The sequence below is a fragment of the Coregonus clupeaformis genome, chromosome 33, assembly GCF_020615455.1.
Source record: "Coregonus clupeaformis isolate EN_2021a chromosome 33, ASM2061545v1, whole genome shotgun sequence".
Classification (NCBI taxonomy): Eukaryota; Metazoa; Chordata; class Actinopteri; order Salmoniformes; family Salmonidae; genus Coregonus; species Coregonus clupeaformis.
This window is the reverse complement of record NC_059224.1, coordinates 21,619,269-21,640,482: the sequence shown is the minus strand read 5'-3', so window position 1 is coordinate 21,640,482 and position 21,214 is coordinate 21,619,269. Positions and strand designations below refer to the sequence as shown.

Sequence of the window (21,214 nt, the reverse complement as noted above, 5' to 3'; positions counted from 1 at the left end):
GAAAGTTTTGCTCAAGGAAATCACTTCCATCGAAAATATGCGGCATTGTTATTAAATTGAAGAAGGGTTTGTAGTACTGTAAACGGTTTGTACAGTAGTGTTTAGCTTGTCACATGCTGCAGTCAGTCTGTAGCAATAAACAAACCGTAATCTGGCTACACTTTCAGTGTGTTATATTGTAACAATGTAGTATGAAAAATGTATGCACTCACTAACTGTAAGTCGCTCTGGATAAGAGCGTCTGCTAAATGACTAAAATGTAAATGTAAAATGTAACAACGTAATCCGGCAACTTTTTCAGTATGTTACATTGTAACATTATATCTGATAGTTGGGCAGCTGTTATTGTAACACCTTTATGTCACATAAGAAGCAGTTGAATATATTATCTGACTATAAATGTCTTGTTTATGTCAAATGATAAAGCGTAGCCAAGGCTACCTCCTACTGGTCAATGAAATATATTGCCTTGATTCTCTACGATGTAATAACCTAATGTTGCTGTAATAACAACGGTGGGTTATGATGTTGAAATAAGCAACATGTACTTGACTTTTACTAGTATTTTACTCATGAGCTTCACGCAGTAGGCCTGGCCATAGTTTATAATCAGTGAATAAATAACAGGACAATGTCTCCTGCTGGACACAAGAGGGCGCTAGAACTCCTTTTTGTGTAAGCCTGCACTACATGCCCATTCAATTCCATAATTTTCAGGCCAGTGGCACCACATCTACGTCACAGAATAATAATTAGAGCAGTATTATATATCTCAGAAAGCAACACTTTATCCTAGGTTTACTTATATCTATGTAACTATACAGTAATATAATAACTGTAAACAACATTTTATTAACAGGTAGTTACATAATAACGGCTTTGTACATGGTAAGAGTGAGACCTATTGCAATATCTGAGACAGATACTGCTGCCGGTGTATTCAAAGTTTGATATTAAATGTTGACATAGCATGTAACGGTGACCTGTCATCTGCCTATATGTGGCCCATCAAATCAAATCAAATCAAATTTTATTGGCCACATGCGCCGAATACAACAGGTGCAGACATTACAGTGAAATGTTTACTCATCATGAGGCTGCATTTGGCCTATTGTTATTTTCCACTCAAATCAACTGCTCTCTCTCTCTCCAACTGGTTTATAGGTCAGGTTAGGTCTTACATTCCATCTTCTTTTTGCAGTCTTCCTCCCAGGTCGGCTCATTTTACCTGTGCGGTTACCTGACACCTGCGCGAGGGCCCTGCTGAGCGCTCATTTGTGCAATCGATCCCCTTCTATGGTCTGCGCGAGGAAGCGCAAACAAAGACGCAGTGACAACTGAGATGAGGGAGTGAGAGGGGACAAGGCAACATCACTAAAGCCACAAGGGGCCCAGGTAGAGGATGTTGTTTAGCTTTCCATTAGGCCTACTCAATCTTGGCCAGCAATGGTTGCCTTTGGAATGTTGGCCTTTAATATCAATTATATATTTAGGCCAATCCTAGATAGGTTTACTCATTATTAATTATCTATGTGTGTGTGTCTGATTAACTCAAGATAAAGGAAAGGGAAACCTAATTCAAAGGGATGAATGTGAATTGCTCCACTGTCATTGTTTCTAGTTTATCCTGGAAGAGCTATCCACACCTGTAAACTACACTGCTATCAAATATTTTTCCACCTACCTTGATGATCTTCAAACTGTTGACATGCAACCATGTTTCATAAACACACATCATCAATAAATCCAGATTGCATATCTCATAGTTATAATATAGTTATAACATATAGGGTATAGACCTACTGTATAGGGTATGTTGCATTGTCAATGTCAACAGTTTAATGTCATTGAGGCTTTTGCTTTTTTGTAATGTAACCGCTCTGAGATATCAAGCATCTTCAGTGGGATGGAATGTATCGCCTTGACAAATCATTGGTTTATATTATTATTTGAGACGTTGGAAGGAAAACATAACAATAGCAGGCAAAGTTCTATTAGCCGTAGTCCATGTGAATTGAGTGGTCTAATCAAACTAAACCAATATTATTAACCAATAAACACAAGATCCATATATTTGAGATAAAGTGACACTACAGAAAAACACAAATTGCATTTAGGGAAAAGTTACAACTTAACATTTTTTATTGTTTATTCTTTTTTGACTTTATGTTTTGTTTTACCCCATATGTAACTCTGTGTTGTTGTTTTTATCGCACTGCTTTGCTTTATCTTGGCCAGGTCGCAGTTGTAAATGAGAACTTGTTCTCAACTGGCTTACCTGGTTAAATAAAGGTGAAATAAAATAAATAAAAATTGTGTTGCTTGCCACACGCGATTCAAACGTTTTCATATCCTTCGTCCGGGGAACCACGGTCATGGCTAGAAAGAATACAGCTTTTAATTTTTTTGCATTTAAGCTAACCCCTTTCCTAACCTAACCTAATTTACCAAACCTGCCACGTTAATTATCCGAACCCGCTCCGTAAATTATCTTAACCCGCTACGAAAATTCAACTCTGACAAATGCTGTTGGCCTATCCTTCCAAGTCAAAACCGGGAAGCAACTCGAGCGCGTGTGCGCGCGGTCACGTGACTCCGACCGCGCCATGTTTCCATCTGCGCGTCAGAAGTTTGCGGGCAGGCAGGGAAAGGTAGCAACAGGAACAAAGTTTGGGACCGACTCCCTCGTTAGCTGAGCGGGTTTCTCCCGTAAAATGAACTAACATTTTTTCAACAACAAAAAAACTGAACGCACCCGATAACCATCAGGAAGACAACGGACCCACAAAAAGCAGTCTCTTGGATGCTTTGGAAAATTGCTATTGTGAAGTGTGTGGATGTGCTGGACTGTGCTTTTTAGCATAGTTTGGAGTGCCCCCGCCCGCCTCTTAAAATGGCTTAAAGGTCCTCGTGTTGAAATATTTGAACATTTTAAGACAGAAGATTTTTTTTTAACATTTAAGATAGCCTCTACTTTTTCACAAATACAGCGAACTTTTAATTGTATTTTTCTCTGCCAAATTACGCGGATTTTCCACAATCGCGCCTCCTGACTGACAGCAGCGAAGGTGAGTGTGATTTGTTTTGCAAACACTCAAGATGAACATATGGCAACAAAGTAGCCGAAATAGGCTATCATTATTTATGCCAATACACTCAAGAAAATGCAGTCAACACAATGTAGCCGACTTGCCAAGTCAATAAATCATCTATTGTCTGAGATTGTGCAAGGACCTTGTGATCCAACTAGCAATGCATTGTTTCTTTATCATTTGTTGAGCCACTTGTTGAATCATATTTGTTGTTTTTGCAAGTGTAACAGTGCCATATCCCATAGTTCAAAAGAGTCTGCAAGCCACGAATTTTACATTTCTGTGCTAATCTGATCGGATTAAAATGACAGATGAGTATTGGCCTGGAAGATTGCAGACATTGGTGCAATTTAAAGCAAACTATTCGTGTTAATAAAATATTTATAACTCGGCATAGCTACAAATGTATAATTTAGTGCAATCCATTCTAGATATGCTTGCTATTTAATGCAATTTACTGAAACGTAAATTTAAGGCCCTTTAACTTTCCTAAACTAGTCTACTGGGTCCATTGCTGATGTTTTTTGCCTTCGGTTGTCAAAGCAACTTTCATTTTGGTAGAAGGATCGGAAATTGAGAAGACACTGGTCAAGTGGTTTTCCGTTTTTCATTTTTACAGATACTATATTTGGATGCTTACGTCACTCCCCAAGCATTAGTACTTAGGCTAGTTACAGATAAAAACGTGACCCTAGTGAGTCTTCATTCCTCTCATGGTAGAGCCATATTAGTGTTATTCAAATAGACTTTATGGTCTTATGAAGGGTTTATTAACTGAACTACTTAAACTCTTCATAAGGTATACAATGTAAAGTGTTGATGTATGCCAATTACATTACCGTTCATCTATTCTGGATGAACTGTGGTGACAGATTTGGAAAAGTTTGTTAACTTTGACCTCAACTTCTATATAACCTCCAATTAATACTCTGCCAAACTCTGCCAAAATTAATACTCTGCCAAATTTGCTCAGTAAGATCACATAACAGTCCGATGTCATGTGTACATGACAAATCACAGCACAACTCGCCACATAGAGGTCAAATGATTTAAAGTAAATGATTTGTGAAAACAGTGTGGAGTGCATTTCTAGAGGCCCATGATGAGTGCTCTTTGGATAATAATGGATGGAGTTGTCCTGCGTTTAGTGTAGAGAGAAGTGAGATCACGCTCTGCTTGTAGGCCAGGTCAACAACCTCGCTATGTGCAATCTCACAACACACACACAGCTGTCATCTTATCATGTGTCGCGGAACAACCCTGCCCCTCAGCCTCTTTGGCATGGCCCTACACCTGTGTGTGTGTGTGTGTGTGTAGTGTAGTGTGTGTGTGTGTCTGTGGGATATGGTGAGAACGTCTTCCATTTGAATGAGCAGTCTCATCTTCTTACTCCTGCAGGGCAGCTGCATTTAACCATCACACCATTTTTCAAGCTGTCTCATAAAACAGGAGAGTTCTGTTGTGGTCATAGTTCTCCGACACATATAGATGAGTAGAACAGATCAATGTTATTTAATGTGATGTTATTACACAAGACCAGATTCAAACAACCCACCAATCTAGGCCTCAACAGCATCCAAGGAAATAATATGTAGTTAAAAACTTTCAGTGCATTTGTTTTTCATTTTTAGGTGACGTTGGATGTGAAGAAGTGGGACTCCTTTTAAAAAGTTAACAGATTAACATTCTAACGGAGGTAAACAGACGAGGACCTGGTGGACAAAATGGCTACCATGGCGTCACCTGGCGACGCTATCGAGGGAGCAGCCAATGACGAGTTCAATGACATAATCAAATGGAGATCTGGTACGTCCAATCATTGACCTCTTAATTAGTCAAAAGCATTTATCTTTTGGCGCATTGTCCTTGTTGGCAATGGCTGAGTCAACTGATGTTACTTGTGTTTAATAGTGTTTGTGTGTGTATGTGTATGTGTGTTGTGCATTCCGCAAGAGGTCAGATAAGATATGTGTGTTTATGTATGTATGTACAGTTGAAGTCGGAAGTTTACATACACTTAGGTTGGAGTCATTAAAACTCGTTTTTCAACCACTCCAAAAATGTCTTGTTAACAAACTATAGTTTTGGCAAGTCGGTTAGGACATCTACTTTGTGCATGACACAAGTAATTTTTCCAACAATTGTTTACAGACAGATTATTTCACTTATAATTCACTGTATCACCAATTCCAGTGGGTCAGAAGTTTACATACACTAAGTTGACTGTGCCTTTAAACAGCTTGGAACATTCCAGAAAATGATGTCATGGATTTAGAAGCTTCTGATAGGCTAATTGACATCATTTGAGTCAATTGGAGATGTACCTGTGGATGTATTTCAAGGCCTACCTTCAAAGTCAGTGCCTCTTTGCTTGACATGGAAAATCAAAAGAAATCAGTCAAGACCTCAGAGAAAAAATTGTAGACCTCCACAAGTCTGGTTCATCCTTGGGAGCAATTTCCAAACGCCTGAAGGTACCACGTTCATCTGTACAAACAATAGTACGCAAGTATAAACACCATGGGACCACGCAGTCGTCATACCGCTCAGGAAGGAGACGCATTCTGTCTCCTAGAGATGAATGTACTTTGGTGCGAAAAGTGCAACACAATCCCAGGACAACAGCAAAGGACCTTGTGAAGATGCTGGAGGAAACGGGTACAAAAGTATCTATATCCTGTGATGTCACGAGAGGCTGTGTCCTGGAGGGACGTTACATCCCCCTGAGATGGCTGCAAACCCAGACAGCTATGGCTCCATCTGCTGGTATGGTCGGGAACTCCAACCCTCTATGGCCAATCTTCCCACGCAGCTGAAACCAATCAGGAGCTGATGAGCTGAAGGTTTGTTGAAGGGAAGAGACACGGTCTCCAAGCTGGGCTCTCTGGAGGACAAGAGTGCTGCACGTCCACTTCCATGAGGAATATAAGGATTTGGAGATACTTACCTTTGGGAAATACTCACCTTTGGATATATGCACCTGTGGAAATACGTGTGGGACATTTGGAAGGACGTTTTGCTGAGTTGGCCACTAGCTGCAACGTGGAATACAGTAAGACTGGGGAAAAGTTATTTGAGCGAGGGAGAGTTATGATTTTGGATGTGGAAGAGACATCCCTGAACTGTTAACCCTTAAAGAGCCACCAGAGAACAGAATTGTGTTATACTTTCGTTAGTTTCCCAAGACCTTTAATAAAATCCTTGTTTTGGTTGAACCTGGTCTCCTTGCACTACTTGAGCAATCCCGCTGAAAGCTGTGTAGCCTCTCGTGACGTCACAGATGGTGGAGAATACGGGCACGCTCAAGCGTTGATAGTGCATGTCGGAGGAGGATACCGAAGGTTTGATCACCCAGTTTTCCAAGTTGGCCGTAGGCTCCCCGCCGACTGATATGGAGGACATATTGAAAGCCCTTGTTGCTGGCCAGCAAGCCCAGATGCAAGCAAACGTGGCTCTCTTGGAGGAGCAAAAGAAAGCCAACCTTCTGAAGGCAGAGGAATTGCAGTTGCAGAGACAGAGGGTGGTCCAAAATACCCGCCCAATAAAGGCAAGTGACTTTATGTCTAAGATGGGAGCTACCGATGACATTGAGGCATACCTGCATGCATTTGAGGCCACGGCCACTAGGGAAGCCTGGCCCAAGCAACAGTGGGTTGGTCTGTTAGCCCCCTTTCTAACCGGGGAAGCGCTGAATGCTGTCCGGGGACCTGGGCCCTGACCAGGTTACTGACTATGATGCCCTGAAGTCTGAGATCCTCAGCAGATATGGACTCACAAAGTTTGGTATGGCCCAGCGCTTTCACAGTTGGACCTTCCAACCAGACCAACCTCCTCGGGCGCAGATGCATGAACTTGTCCGACCGCAAGGAAATGGCTGGATCCGCAGAGGAATACAGCAGCGGCGGTGGTGGAGGCCGTTGTGGTGGATCGTTACTCACGCGCCCTGCCTTATGAGGCAAAACGGGTCATCAGTCAACAGGCCTTGACCACGGCTGATCTGACCGTGGAAGCTGTGGAAAAGTACCAGGCCACAGCGGAGATGCTGAATGCTTCCCCGAAAAGACCCCAGGAGTGCGGCCCCACCACAAATGGGGGAAAACCCGTCCAAAGGACCCCAAGGTCTCGAACCCCGCCGCGTCAGGACTTATCCCGGCTCCAGGGGGAGCCAGAAACCAGGCGGGTCCAAGAAGAGTACACCAGGAGGGGGAAACTCGACAGTGTTACCGGTGTGGGGAGATGGGACATATCTCCTGGCAGTGTGGGAAACCAGCCGATGAACCTATGCCCACTGCGGAGTCCTCCAGCTCAGCACCCACACACCGCTTTTGCCTCGCTCTTGGGAGTCGTAGATGGCGGCCCAGATCGACCCCCACCTGCCCGGTAACTGTGAATCACCATGATGTGGAGGCCTTACTGGATTCTGGTAGCCGGGCCACCCTGGTGCGTAAGGATTTGGTGGGCCCAACGTGTCTGACCCCGGGAAAGTCCTCCCAGTTTCCTGTGTCCATGGGGACACCAGAGAATACCCCATTACTGACCTTACAATGACCAGCACACGGGGAACCATACACACGACGGCGGGGGTGGTTGATTCCCTCCCCGTCCCTGTCCTAATTGGACGAGACTGCCCAGCCTTTTATCCACTCTGGAGAGAGTCTCAGGAGAGGATAACCCGAGTACCTCGGAAACGGAGAGGCAAGACTCATCCTGGGAAGGCTCCGGTGCAATCCTCCGAGTTACTCACTCCCGCCCGGGCTCTGATAGGGATGGCAGGTGCCCAGACCGACACAGAGACGGAGCTACAGAATCTGGACAAAGAACTGTCTAGTCTGAAGGGGACCGCTGAGAGGTATCGTTTGTTAAAGCAACAGTTAGACATGAAGACAGAAGAGTTAGATATCCTCCAGGCTAAACTCCAACAGAGCTCCTTCCCCTAAGCAACAGGAGGAGCTGGAGAGGCTGCGCAGGACCATCGAGGAGTGTGAGGAGACCCTGCGCAGTAGTAAGGAGGTCCAGAAGAAGGCAGAGGAGAAGTACAAGGTGTTGGAGAACAAGATGAAGAATGCGGAGGCAGAGAGAGAGAAGGAACTGAAAGCTGCTCAACAGAAGCTAAACTCTGCTAAAACCAAGGCTGATGCGTTCAGTAAGAAACTCAAGGAGAGACAACAGGAGGCTGAGTCCCTGGTCCTAGAGTTGGAGGAGTTGAAGAGAGAGCAGTCTGGCAAGCACCACGGCAATGCGGACGCCCTCTCCGGCGTGATGCCTTCTTCGCTGCCTTTACCCGACGAGGACGTCGGTCCCGAGGAGGGGGATGTGTGATGTCACGAGAGGCTGTGTCCTGGAGGGACGTTACATCCCCCTGAGATGGCTGCAAACCCAGACAGCTATGGCTCCATCTGCTGGTATGGTCGGGAACTCCAACCCTCTATGGCCAATCTTCCCACGCAGCTGGAAACCAATCAGGAGCTGATGAGCTGAAGGTTTGTTGAAGGGAAGAGACACGGTCTCCAAGCTGGGCTCTCTGGAGGACAAGAGTGCTGCACGTCCACTTCCATGAGGAATATAAGGATTTGGAGATACTTACCTTTGGGAAATACTCACCTTTGGATATATGCACCTGTGGAAATACGTGTGGGACATTTGGAAGGACGTTTTGCTGGGTTGGCCACTAGCTGCAACGTGGAATACAGTAAGACTGGGGAAAAGTTATTTGAGCGAGGGAGAGTTATGATTTTGGATGTGGAAGAGACATCCCTGAACTGTTAACCCTTAAAGAGCCACCAGAGAACAGAATTGTGTTATACTTTCGTTAGTTTCCCAAGACCTTTAATAAAATCCTTGTTTTGGTTGAACCTGGTCTCCTTGCACTACTTGAGCAATCCCGCTGAAAGCTGTGTAGCCTCTCGTGACGTCACAATCCACAGTAAAATTAGTCCTATATCGACATAACCTGAAAGGCTGCTCAGCAAGGAAGAAGCCACTGCTCCAAAACTGCCATAAAATAGCCAGACTACGGTTTGCAACTGCACATGGGGACAAAGATCGTACTCTTTGGAGAAATGTCCTCTGGTCTGATGAAACAAAAATAGAACTGTTTGGCCATAATGACCATCGTTATGTTTGGAGGAAAAAGGGGGTTACTTGCAAGCTGAAGAACACCATCCCAACCGTGAAGCACGGGGGTGGCAGCATCATGCTGTGGTGGTGCTTTGCTGCAGGAGGGACTGGTGCACTTCACAAAATAGATGGCATCATGAGGAAGGAAAATTCTGAGGATATATTGAAGCAACATCTCAAGACATCAGTCAGGAAGTTAAAGCTTGGTCGCAAATGGGTCTTCCGAATGGACAATGACCCCAAGCATACTTCCAAAGTTGTGGCAAAATGGCTTAAGGACAACAAAGTCAAGGTATTGGAGTGGCCATCACAAAGCCTTGACCTCAATCCTACAGAACATTTGTGGGCAGAACTGAAAAAGCGTGTGTGAGCAAGGAGGCCTACAAACCTGACTCAGTTACATCAGCTCTGTCAGGAGGATTGGGCCAAAATTCACCCAACTTATTGTGGGAAGCTTGTGGAAGGCTACCCGAAACGTTTGACCCAAGTTAAACAATTTTAAAGGCAACGCTACCAAATACTAATTGAGTGTATGTAAACTTCTGACCCACTGGGAATGTGATGAAAGAAATAAAAGCTGAAATAAATAATTATCTCTACTATTATTCTGACATTTCACATTCTTAAAATAAAGTGGTGATCCTAACTGACCTAAGACAGGGACTCTTTACTAGGATGAAATATCAGGAATTGTGAAAAACTGAGTTTAAATGTATTTGGTTAAGGTGATGTAAACTTCCGTCTTCAACTGTGTGTGTGTGTAAATTATGTATGTGTGAGTGTGTGTTGCAAGGTACGTGCACAAAGGCAGCAGTCCAAAGGAAATGCTAACAAGGCCAGAAATCCTGTTTAAGGTGGATAACTTCAGTTCCCATTGTGGGAGTGACAGAAAGAGCCTATGGGAAAAAGAGAGAGCAATACATGGTTTGAGGTAAGGACTGGAGGGAGGGAGGAAGGGAGGAGAACTACAAAGACAGAGGAGAAAGAGAAAGTAAAGGGAAAGGGAAGAATGCAGGGATGGGTTACAAGCCACACCTTTCATTCCCTCTCCTTTTTAACTCATCATTCTCATAATATGAGTTAGTCAGCCCTCAGTCTTGTGTGTGTGGGGCATTGAGAGCCTTTTACGTGGTAGTTCTCCCATAGTGTTTGAGTGTCCTGATTGTAACTGTGATTAGGCCCAGGGTCGTTCTATGCTGTGCTGTGTCGTGTTGAAAGCACTTTGAAACTGTAATCACTGGGGAGGTTGACAGTCACTGTGCCTCAGTGTCAGTGAGTGTATGCAGTCACTTTGCCCCAGGATGTGTTAGCCCATAGGGCAGCTACAGTGGTTATCCTTTTCCCTGGTCCTGTCTCCCAGTGGTTTTAAGTTCCAGCCCTCGGAGCGGGCACTAAGCCCAGCTTTTTGGAACGCCAGCAGATTCCGGGCCAAGAATTCAACCATTCCGTTGGACTTTGTAATTTACAACGCTTGTCTCCAGACCACAATGCTTTTCTTATAAGGATTTAGGTCGCCTAGCAACCCTAAAAGTAATGTTTTCTTTTACAGCTCAGATGGAGAATGTAGCACATAGCTGAGGCGGTCTCTGAGAAATATGGCCGATACTAGGGATGTGACAAATGGACAATTTTGCTTAATGGTTTTCCATTAAAACTAAAACGTCAATTCTTATATATATTTTTTCTTCAAGTCAATTCACAATGCAGAATAATGGTTCTATTACATATGCATGACTAGGGCCGGGCAAAGTAGTTATATATACCGCAGTCATATACCCTTGAAAGCGCCTCAGCTACGGCATGTTTGTTTGTCTGTAAGGGTACACTACAGCTTTTTAAATGCTGACACTAAACCTTCTCTGGAAATAGTTTTGAAGCACCACTGAACAGGCATTTTACTTGTCTGTAAAGGAATGCCGCTTCTGAAGCGGGACTAACGTCCATCACTAGGCGACCAGAACTGTCAATCAAATAATCTCGAACTGCCTGCGCGGCAGACCACTCTCTTCTAAAAAAGTACTTTAAAGTTTGTTAAATACCGTGACTTACAAGACATTTAGAAGAAAGAAAACATATAGACTTTTAGTAGCAATAACTTATTTAGCTAGGAATCGACTCCTAAGATTCAGTATTTTTGGAATGGAGGAGACTTATTAGTTGCTGTACTTCCGAGAACACAAAAACTTGCATCTTTCATAGCGAGCTATCGAGGGACGGAGAGAGGGTAGGGGCACAGTATAGGCAGGTCGGTCACCAGGCAGATGGAGTCAGAACCGTGCACTAGGCCTATCTATCGGCAATCAAAAGCTCTATCTCGCAATGGAATGCTGTATTTCGCAATTGTGTGGCTTGCAATGTCTCGCAACTTCAGTAAAGCAGGGCCTATCATCAATTAATAGGCTAGGATATTCTACACTCAACAGACTGAAGACTGAACTCACACTCACATCATTAGAGAAGAGAAAGAGCAGGCGAGCCAGCTGCATAAAAAAAAAAAAAACATTGTTTTTCCGTCAGGGATTTTTCTTAACGTTAAGGATGCCAATTTAATTTTAAAGTTTAAACGTTCACACCCCTAGCCGACACCAGGATTAATCTAATTTAAAGGTGGCACAAGTCTATATAATGTCCCACAGTTGACAGTGCATGTCAGAGAAAAACCACACCATGAGGTCGAAGGAATTGGTCGTAGAGCTCCGAGACAGGATTGTGTCAAGGCACAGATCTGGGGAAGGGTACCAAAAAATGTCTGCAGCATTGAAGGTTCCCAAGAACACAGTGGAAGAAGTTTGAGCTGGCTGTCCGGCCAAACTGAGCAATCAGGGGAGAAGGTCCTTGGTCAGAGAGGTGACCAATAACCCGATTGTCACACTGACAGAGCTCCAAAGTTCCTCTGTGGGGATGGGAGAATCTTCCAGAAGGACAACCATCTCTGCAGCAATCTACCAATCAGGCCTTTATGGTAGAGTGGCAGACGGAAGCCACTCCTCAGTAAAAGGCACATGACAGCCCGCTTGGAGTTTGCCAAAAGGCACCTAAAGGACTCTCAGACCATGAGAAACAAGATTCTCTAGTCTGATTAAACCAAGTTTGAACTCTTTGGCCAGAATGCCAAGCGTCACTTCTAGAGGAAACCTGGCACCATCCATACGGTGAAGCATGGTGGTGGTAGCATCATGCTGTGGGGATGTTTTTCAGCGGCAGGGACTGGGAGACTAGTCAGGATCGAGGGAAAGATGAATAGAGCAAAGTACAGAGAGATCCTTCATGAAAACCTGCTCCAGAGCGCACAGGACTTCAGACTGGGACGAAGGTTCACCTTCCAACAGGACATCGACCCTAAGCACACAGCCAAGACAACGCAGGAGTGGCTTCGGGACAAGTCTCTGAATGTCCTTGAGTGGCCAAGCCAGAGCCCAGATTTGAACCCGATCGAACATCTCTGGAGAGACCTGAAAATTGCTGTGCAGCGACGCTCCCCATCCAACCTGACAGAGCTTGAGAGGGTCTGCAGAGAAGAATGGGAGACACTAACAGCTTACAGACGGTAGGCAATTAAGGTCACAGTTTTGAAAACTTAGGACACTAAAGAGGCCTTTCTACTGACTCTGAAAAACACACAAAAAAAAGATGCCCAGGGTCCCTGCTCATCTGCGTGAACGTGCCTTAGGCATGCTGCAAGGAGGCATGCGGACTGCAGATGTGGCCAGGGCAATAAATTGCAATGTCCGTACTGTGAGACGCCTAAGACAGCACTACAGGGAGACAGGACAGACAGCTGATCATCCTCGCAGTGGCAGACCACATGTAACAACACCTGCACAGGATCGGTACATCCAAACATCACACCTGCGGGACAGGTACAGGATGGCAACACTAACTGCCCGAGTTACACCAGGAACGCACAATCCCTCCATCAGTGCTCAGAATGTCCGCAATAGGCTGAGAGAGGCTGGACTGAGGGCTTGTAGGCCTGTTGTAAGGCAGGTCCTCACCAGACATCACCGGCAACAACGTCGCCTATGGGCACAAACCCACCGTCGCTGGACCAGACAGGACTGGCAAAAAGTTATCTTCACTGACGAGTCACGGTTTTGTCTCACCAGGGGTGATGGTCGGATTCACGTTTATCGTCGAAGGAATGAGCGTTACATCGAGGCCTGTACTCTGGAGCGGGATCGATTTGGAGGTGGAGGGTCCGTCATGGTCTGGGGCGGTGTGTCACAGCATCATCGGACTGAGCTTGTTGTCATTGCAGGCAATCTCAACGCTGTGCTTTACAGGGAAGACATCCTCCTCCCTCATGTGGTACCATTCCTGCAGGCTCATCCTGACATGACCCTCCAGCATGACAATGCCACCAGCCATACTGCTCGTTCTGTGCATGATTTCCTGCAAGAGAGGAATGTCAGTGTTCTGCAATGGCCAGCGAAGAGCCTGGATCTCAATCCCATTGAGCACGTCTGGGACCTGTTGGATCGGAGGGTGAGGGCTAGGGCCATTCCCCCCAGAAATGTCCGGGAACTTGCAGGTGCCTTGGTGTAAGAGTGGGGTAACATCTCACAGCAAGAACTGGATAATCTGGTGCAGTCCATAAGGAGGAGATGCACTGCAGTACTTAATGCAGCTGCTGGCCACACCAGATACTGACTGTTACTTCTGACCCCCCCCCCCCACCCCCTTTGTTCAGGGACACATTATTCAATTTCTGTTAGTCACATGTCTGTGGAACTTGTTCAGTTTATGTCTCAGTTGTTGAATGTTGTTATGTTCATAGAAATATTTACACATGTTAAGTTTGCTGAAAATAAACGCAGTTGACAGTGAGAGGACATTTCTTTTTTTGCTGAGTTTATATGCATGCGTGTGTGTAGCAGTAAGGCCCAGCAGGTAAAACAGGCTGAGGTGTTTTTCACACCAACAGCAGTGTGTTGTGTGACCCCCCTGTTAAAGTGTGTTGGTTAGGATAAATAATCATTAACAGGGAATAGACTCACACTTCACTGAGCTGGTGTTAAGAGAGAGGACAGCAGTGTCCAGGGCCACACACACACACACACACACACACAATTTCTCATATCAACAGAAACACTTCACATCACTGCATGCTGAAGAGTTTTTAGCTGGGCAGTCGTTTTAAACTATGGATGCTAAACATTGATCTCACTGCAGTCAAACAGGCCTGGATCACACACAGAGGCCTGTATTGTGTGTGTGCCCGTGTGTTTAATCATTGATGTTTGCTAAATATGGCTAGGACTTTTGTCAGATTTTTATTGAGATTGTGTGAGAGTAAGATGGCCTGAGAGTGAAAAACTGCAATATGTAACTTTTTGGGGGCGAACCGACCAAATTCACATAGAACTGTGTGTTATAAATCTGTCATTCTCATTGAAAGCAAGTCTAAGAAGCGGGAGATCTGTTCTATGTGTGCTATTTCTATTCTTCCCGTTGTGTCTTTTACTTTCGGTTTTGTACACCAACTTGTAACAGCTGAAAATACAATATTTTGGGTTATGGAAAATATATTTCACAGCGGTTTAGATGGTACAATGATTCTCTACACTAAACTTGGTTGTTTTGTCACATAAACTGAAATTAGGCGAACTATTAACATTTTAGCAACCAGGAAATGGCAGAGCGATTTCTGTATAGTGCATCTTTAAGGTATAAAAACTTGTCTGAGTAACGATTTGGGAGAAAGGGAGAGGAGAGGTTGTGTTTTGGGGCAGCGCATGGGAGAAAGGGGAACAGGTGGATAGATGTTTTTACTGAAGGATGTAGGTGGGGGGAGTGTGTGGACTGTCCAGTGCACCCCTTCACTCAATCCATCTTATTATAGACTGGTAAAGGTAATGGTGTGTGTGTGTGTGTGTGTGTGTGTGTGTGTACGATTTAGGATTTCCCACCAAACACTGGGGTTCTGTCTGGGTTCTGTCCCCCCCCCCCCCCAACACAAACAAGGCCAGTTGGCAGGAACTTGTGTTCAGTTCATTTTTGTGTCAGCGGACAACAGCATAGTTAGTAAAAACAGTCTGGAACAACCCAAATAGTTGGGCTTGGGGATTTGGTATTGGTTGAGTGAAAGCCATTTGTCATGAGAAGCCATGCAGACATACTATAATTATAGTCTGCACTCTCAGCTGCTGGGTGCCCCTGGCCCTCACACAGACCAGCATTATGGTAGTCTTAAAGGACATACAGTGAGGGAAAAAAGTATTTGATCCCCTGCTGATTTTGTACGTTTGCCCACTGACAAAGAAATGATCAGTCTATCATTTTAATGGTAGGTTTATTTGAACAGTGAGAGACAGAATAACAACAACAAAATCCAGAAAAACGCATGTCAAAAATGTAATACATTTATTTGCATTTTAATGAGGGAAATAAGTATTTGACCCCCTCTCAATCAGAAAGATTTCTGGCTCCCAGGTGTCTTTTATACAGGTAACGAGCTGAGATTAGGAGCACACTCTTAAAGGGAGTGCTCCTAATCTCAGTTTATTACCTGTATTAAAGACACCTGTCCACAGAAGCAATCAATCAATCAGATTCCAAACTCTCCACCATGGCCAAGACCAAAGAGCTCTCCAAGGATGTCAGGGACAAGATTGTAGACCTACATAAGGCTGGAATGGGCTACAAGACCATCGCCAAGCAGCTTGGTGAGAAGGTGACAACAGTTGGTGCGATTATTCGCAATATGGAAGAAACACAAAAGAACTGTCAATCTCCCTCGGCCTGCGGCTCCATGCAATATCTCACCTCGTGGAGTTGCAATGATCATGAGAACGGTGAGGAATCAGCCCAGAACTACACGGGAGGATCATGTCAATGATCTCAAGGCAGTTGGGACCATAGTCACCAAGAAAACAATTGGTAACACACTACGCCGTGAAGGACTGAAATCCTGCAGCGCCCGCAAGGTCCCCCTGCTCAAGAAAGCACATATACATGCCCGTCTGAAGTTTGCCAATGAACATCTGAATGATTCAGAGGAGAACTGGGTGAAAGTGTTGTGGTCAGATGAGACCAAAATCGAGCTCTTTGGCATCAACTCAACTCATCGTGTTTGGAGGAGGAGGAATGCTGCCTATGACCCCAACAACACCATCCCCACCGTCAAACATGGAGGTGGAAACATTATGCTTTGGGGGTGTTTTTCTGCTAAGGGGACAGGACAACTTCACCGCATCAAAGGGACGATGGACGGGGCCATGTACCGTCAAATCTTGGGTGAGGACCTCCTTCCCTCAGCCAGGGCATTGAAAATGGGTTGTGGATGGGTATTCTAGCATGACAATGACCCAAAACACATGGCCAAGGCAACAAAGGAGTGGCTCAAGAAGAAGCACATTAAGGTCCTGGAGTGGCCTAGCCAGTCTCCAGACCTTAATCACATAGAAAATCTGTGGAGGGAGCTGAAGGTTCGAGTTGCCAAACGTCAGCCTCGAAACCTTAATGACTTGGAGAAGAGTTTACATAGAGAGTTTCCCTGCTTGCATGTTGAGAGTTAATAACACACACGCAGACACACAGTCACACTCAGACACTCTTCGTCTCTCTCTCTCTCTCTCTCTCTCTCTCTCTCTCTCTCTCTCTGTGTCTTTATCTCCTAATTAGTCATGTGTAATTTCCCCAGTGAGGGCCAGTTTGTGTGTGTGTGTCTCCAGAGGATGGAGGATAACTATGCGTGTCGGAGAGGCAGCCATGCCAATCCACTCAGGCTAAACAACCAGCCACTCCACTGGGAATGCCATCAGAATGCCACTGATGGGCCCAGGACGAGAGTGATAACACACGCACACACCCCACTGCACACACTCAGACACCTCTCTCTCTCTCTCTCGCTCTCTCTCGCTCCTTCTCCTCTCTCTCTTACTCCCACCTCTTCTTCTCTCTCCCCCTCTTTCTGAAAGAGAAACCCCCATTCAACGAAGGGTGCCAGACGGGTCTCATGTTTTCCAGCTTGTCAAGTGTTATGTAAGCCTACTGGACCGAGAGGGGGGGGGGGAGAGAGCGAGAGAGAGAGAAAAACCAGCCATCAGCACTGCCAGAAAACTCAATGCAGAATACACAGAAGAAAGACATGTTTTTTTAATTCAATGATTAGATGTGTAATTATCAGGATGTAGCACTTTTCTCTACCTGGCAACCTCCTGCTCTGCCCCTCCTGCTGATGACACAGCCTGTCTGCTGGGAATGGTCAAAGGTCCCAAGGGAATAGAGCTGTTGTTTAACAGAGTAGACTTTAGTTTTACACCCCCCTCATCGCCCATACGCCTCACAGTCACTTACATGTCCTGATGAATACCTGACCACATTCCCTGTGTGTGTGTTTGTCATTTGAGACCAGTGTGCTGGAAAAGCTGGTTAATAAGGATGGGCATGAGTACTCCAATGGACGTCAAAAATCGATTTTTAACCAGAGATCACATTTTGTTCAAATACTGTAAAACTATTTGGTTGAAATGTTGTCTTGAAGACAATGTTAATGTACTTTGACTCTAGTGTTCCATTTGTACATTTGCATTTGCGGGACACAACAAAAAATAAACCGAGCCAAGCATCATACAGTTCCTCACCCTACATTTCCTTTCCCCTTCATGTCTCACTCAGTCAATTGCGTTCCGACCGCTCCCTCTACACACGCGTGCTGAGTGCACCGATAGAAATAAATGCCTATAAAATCGTATCTGATGGGATACTACACAAGCGACATTTATGTCCAAATGACGACAGTTTTATCACAAATTCAAAATGGACTGGTTAACTGAAGTACGGAAATATGTGTTCCGACAATGAGCTGCAGTTTTTGAATCATTGTGTCATTTTCGCTTAGGCTACTTTGCGTTTTTCACTAGTTTCCACAGCCACAACGTCAACATTGGCTTTATCAAAAAAATGTATGAAAACTAAAAGTAGCTCTTTGGTCTTAATTTAAGGTTAGGGTGATGGATAAGGTTAGCAGGGTGGTTAGGTTTAAAATCAGAATTTTCGAAGTGAAATTGTAGAAACAGGCATGGTTTATTACTTTGTGGCTGTGGTAACTAACGTTAGTGATGACCCTACTTTGCGAACTGCTAGTGGCATTTAGAATTGGTTACGCCTCGATCACACCGATTTAGTGTTTATGCGCAAATGGTACGCAGCATTATCTGGATATGTGTGCAACAAAAGTTCAACATTCACCTTCTGCTATCATTTCTGTCAAGTCGTCTACACATACAGTTTGACACATACGTTCTATAAATCCACCATATGCATCTGCCTCTGCAACGCAATGCTGCAAAGCAAACACAGCTTTCCATTGGAAATGAATGTACTTCTGGTGTACCAAAATGCAATTCACTATCGGTGTGATCCAGGCGTTAGCCTAGACCCCTCAAACTCAACTCTGGACCTCGAAGCCAGTTCCACTGCATTTTATTTATTGTTCCCCTCTAATCAGGGACTGATTTAGACCTTGGACACCAGGTGTGTGAAATTAATTATCAGGTAGAACAGAAAACCAGCAGGCTCCGGACCTTGTAGGGTAAGAGTTGAGTACCCCTGGTCTAGGCTATTAACCCCCTAAACATAGACAGGTTCCACACTGAAAATATGCAAAAACATTAGTTTGATAAAGACAGAGCGTATTTTTATCAGAATCATTAAGCAGATGTCTTGGCCATAATTAATCCCATGCAGTGTTCAATGTAGAATTGTTAATCAATTTAGAAAATTCCAAGGAACAGGCATAATAAACTCAATCAAACATCTGTATATCAAAAATAGGACAGATTTTGGTTTGTAACCCTGAAAAATGTGTCTTTCAACATGCCAAATTGAGCCCTGTTTCAAATTATCAAAAACTGTTCCAGACGCCAGATGCGAATCATTTTGCACTATTCAGTTTTAATTTTTTTATTCTGTTATCTTACATCATGTTTTTTTTACTATAAAATAGGTGTCTTGTCTGTGATAAGGGCTCGGGAAATAGGAGCGTTTTGTCTGCTAAAATTAACGAAACAAGGCTATGCTATTGCACAGCCATAGACTTCTACAAGCAAGAGCCACACTGCTAAGGTTACTACCTTTTTGAAGATTGTGTTCCACAATATAATATAACCAATTGATATTACATGAATCTTAAATGACACTTGTTTCTTTATTGACTGAATATACTGTATATGAGGCAATTTAGAAATTAGGATTCTTTATCTGTAATGGTTATGATAAATTAGTGTCACGATCGTCATAATGATTGGATCAAGGCGCAGCGTGATATGCGTACATCTCTTTAATAGTGTACTAGCAACACGATACAAAATACAAAACAACAAAACGAAACGTGAAGTCCTCGGTCATGAACACAAACCAACACGGAACAAGATCCCACAAAACACAAGTGCACAACAGGCTGCCTAAGTATGGTTCCCAATCAGCGACAACAAGCAACAGCTGATTCTCGTTGCCTCTGATTGAGAACCACCCCGGCCAACCTAGAAAACACATGAACTAGAAACTGAACATAGAACACAAAACATAGACCCTACACACCCTGGCTCAACATATAAGAGTCCCCAGAGCCAGGGCGTGACAATTAGGCATTGTTGCTCACTGTTGGCATGTAGATAAATGCGCAAATTGTTTCCCATTCTTGTTCTAAAAATAGCTTTTTTATATAGCTTTTTTTCTTTTATTCCAGTACTGAAGTACTCAACAAAAAAAACATGCGAGTACTCGAACAATCAGAAAAGGTAAAATGCCCATCCCTACTGGTTAATGAAGTTACACGGAGTGCTCTAGTTACTCGCCCCTCCCTCCCTCCCTCCCTCCCTCCCTCCCTCCCTCCCCCCTCCCTCCCTCCCTCCCTCAAATGTATATTTCTTCTCTACATTGTTTGTGATTTGAGGTGTGTGTGTGTAAGTGCATGCTCAGGTTCACCTTTACAACTAGCTTGATAGACTAGTTGAACATGTCATTGTGGCAGCCAGTGGAATGTGTCAGGGATGAACCAGAGGGTGTGTTTATGCTTTATTGAGGATGTGTCATCACACATAATTCCTTTCCCTTAATGATTAATCAATTATATCGATGCCACACTAGCTCTTTATGCTTCACTGACCCTGTTGTCTGCAAGTCCGAGAGAGAGAGAGAGAGACATAAACGCAGAGATATACACAGACATTAATTATAGTGTTATAAGGTTCAGTTTAAAAGTCTGTCCGTTTCTGATCTGGAAAAAGTTACGAGGTCCAAGCCATCAAACATTACCGGGAGCACTTTTCAACACAACCTCAGCAGTACAGTGTGCACCGTTCAACACCAGATATTCAAAGTGTACTATGCCCCAGACAGCTGGCTGGCCAGGGACTGGTATTGGACACACACTGGGTGAGAGCAAAACAGGCATACACTATATATGCAAAAGTATGTGGGCACCGCTTCAAATTAGGGCACACTGCCATGCAATCTCCATAGACAAATACTGGCAGTAGAATGGCCTTACTGAAGAGCTCAGTTTTATTTTTATTTTTATTTATTTCACCTTTATTTAACCAGGTAAGCCAGTTGAGAACAAGTTCTCATTTACAACTGCGACCTGGCCAAGATAAAGCATAGTAGTGCGATAAAAACAACAACACAGAGTTACATATCGGGTAAAAAAAACATAGTCAAAAAAATACAACAGAAAATATATATACAGTGTGTGCAAATGTAGCAAGTTATGGAGGTAAGGCAATAAATAGGCTATAGTGCAAAATAATTACAATTAGTATTAACACTGGAATGCTAGATGTGCAAGAGATTATGTGCAAATAGAGATACTGGGGTGCAAAAGAGCAAAATAAATAACAATATAGGGATGAGGTAGTTGGGTGGGCTAATTTCAGATGGGCTGTGTACAGGTGCAGTGATCGGTAAGGTGCTCTGACAACTGATGCTTAAAGTTAGTGAGGGAGATAAAGAGTCTCCAGGCTTCGAGATTTTTGCAATTCCGTCCCAGTCATTGGCGCAGA

General features: G+C 44.1%; 1 protein-coding gene across 1 annotated transcript in view; it reads left to right on the top strand.

Moving 5' to 3' along the window:
* The first annotated feature begins 2,640 nt into the window (after positions 1 to 2,640).
* Positions 2,641 to 21,214, top strand: part of utrn (utrophin) — a 263,392-nt gene continuing 244,818 nt past the window's right edge. The window contains exons 1-2 of the mRNA XM_045210194.1: positions 2,641 to 3,068; positions 4,724 to 4,898. Of these exons, the coding sequence (XP_045066129.1) occupies positions 4,817 to 4,898 (82 nt within the window). The 5' untranslated portion in view covers positions 2,641 to 3,068; positions 4,724 to 4,816. The remainder of the gene's footprint in view (positions 3,069 to 4,723; positions 4,899 to 21,214) is intronic.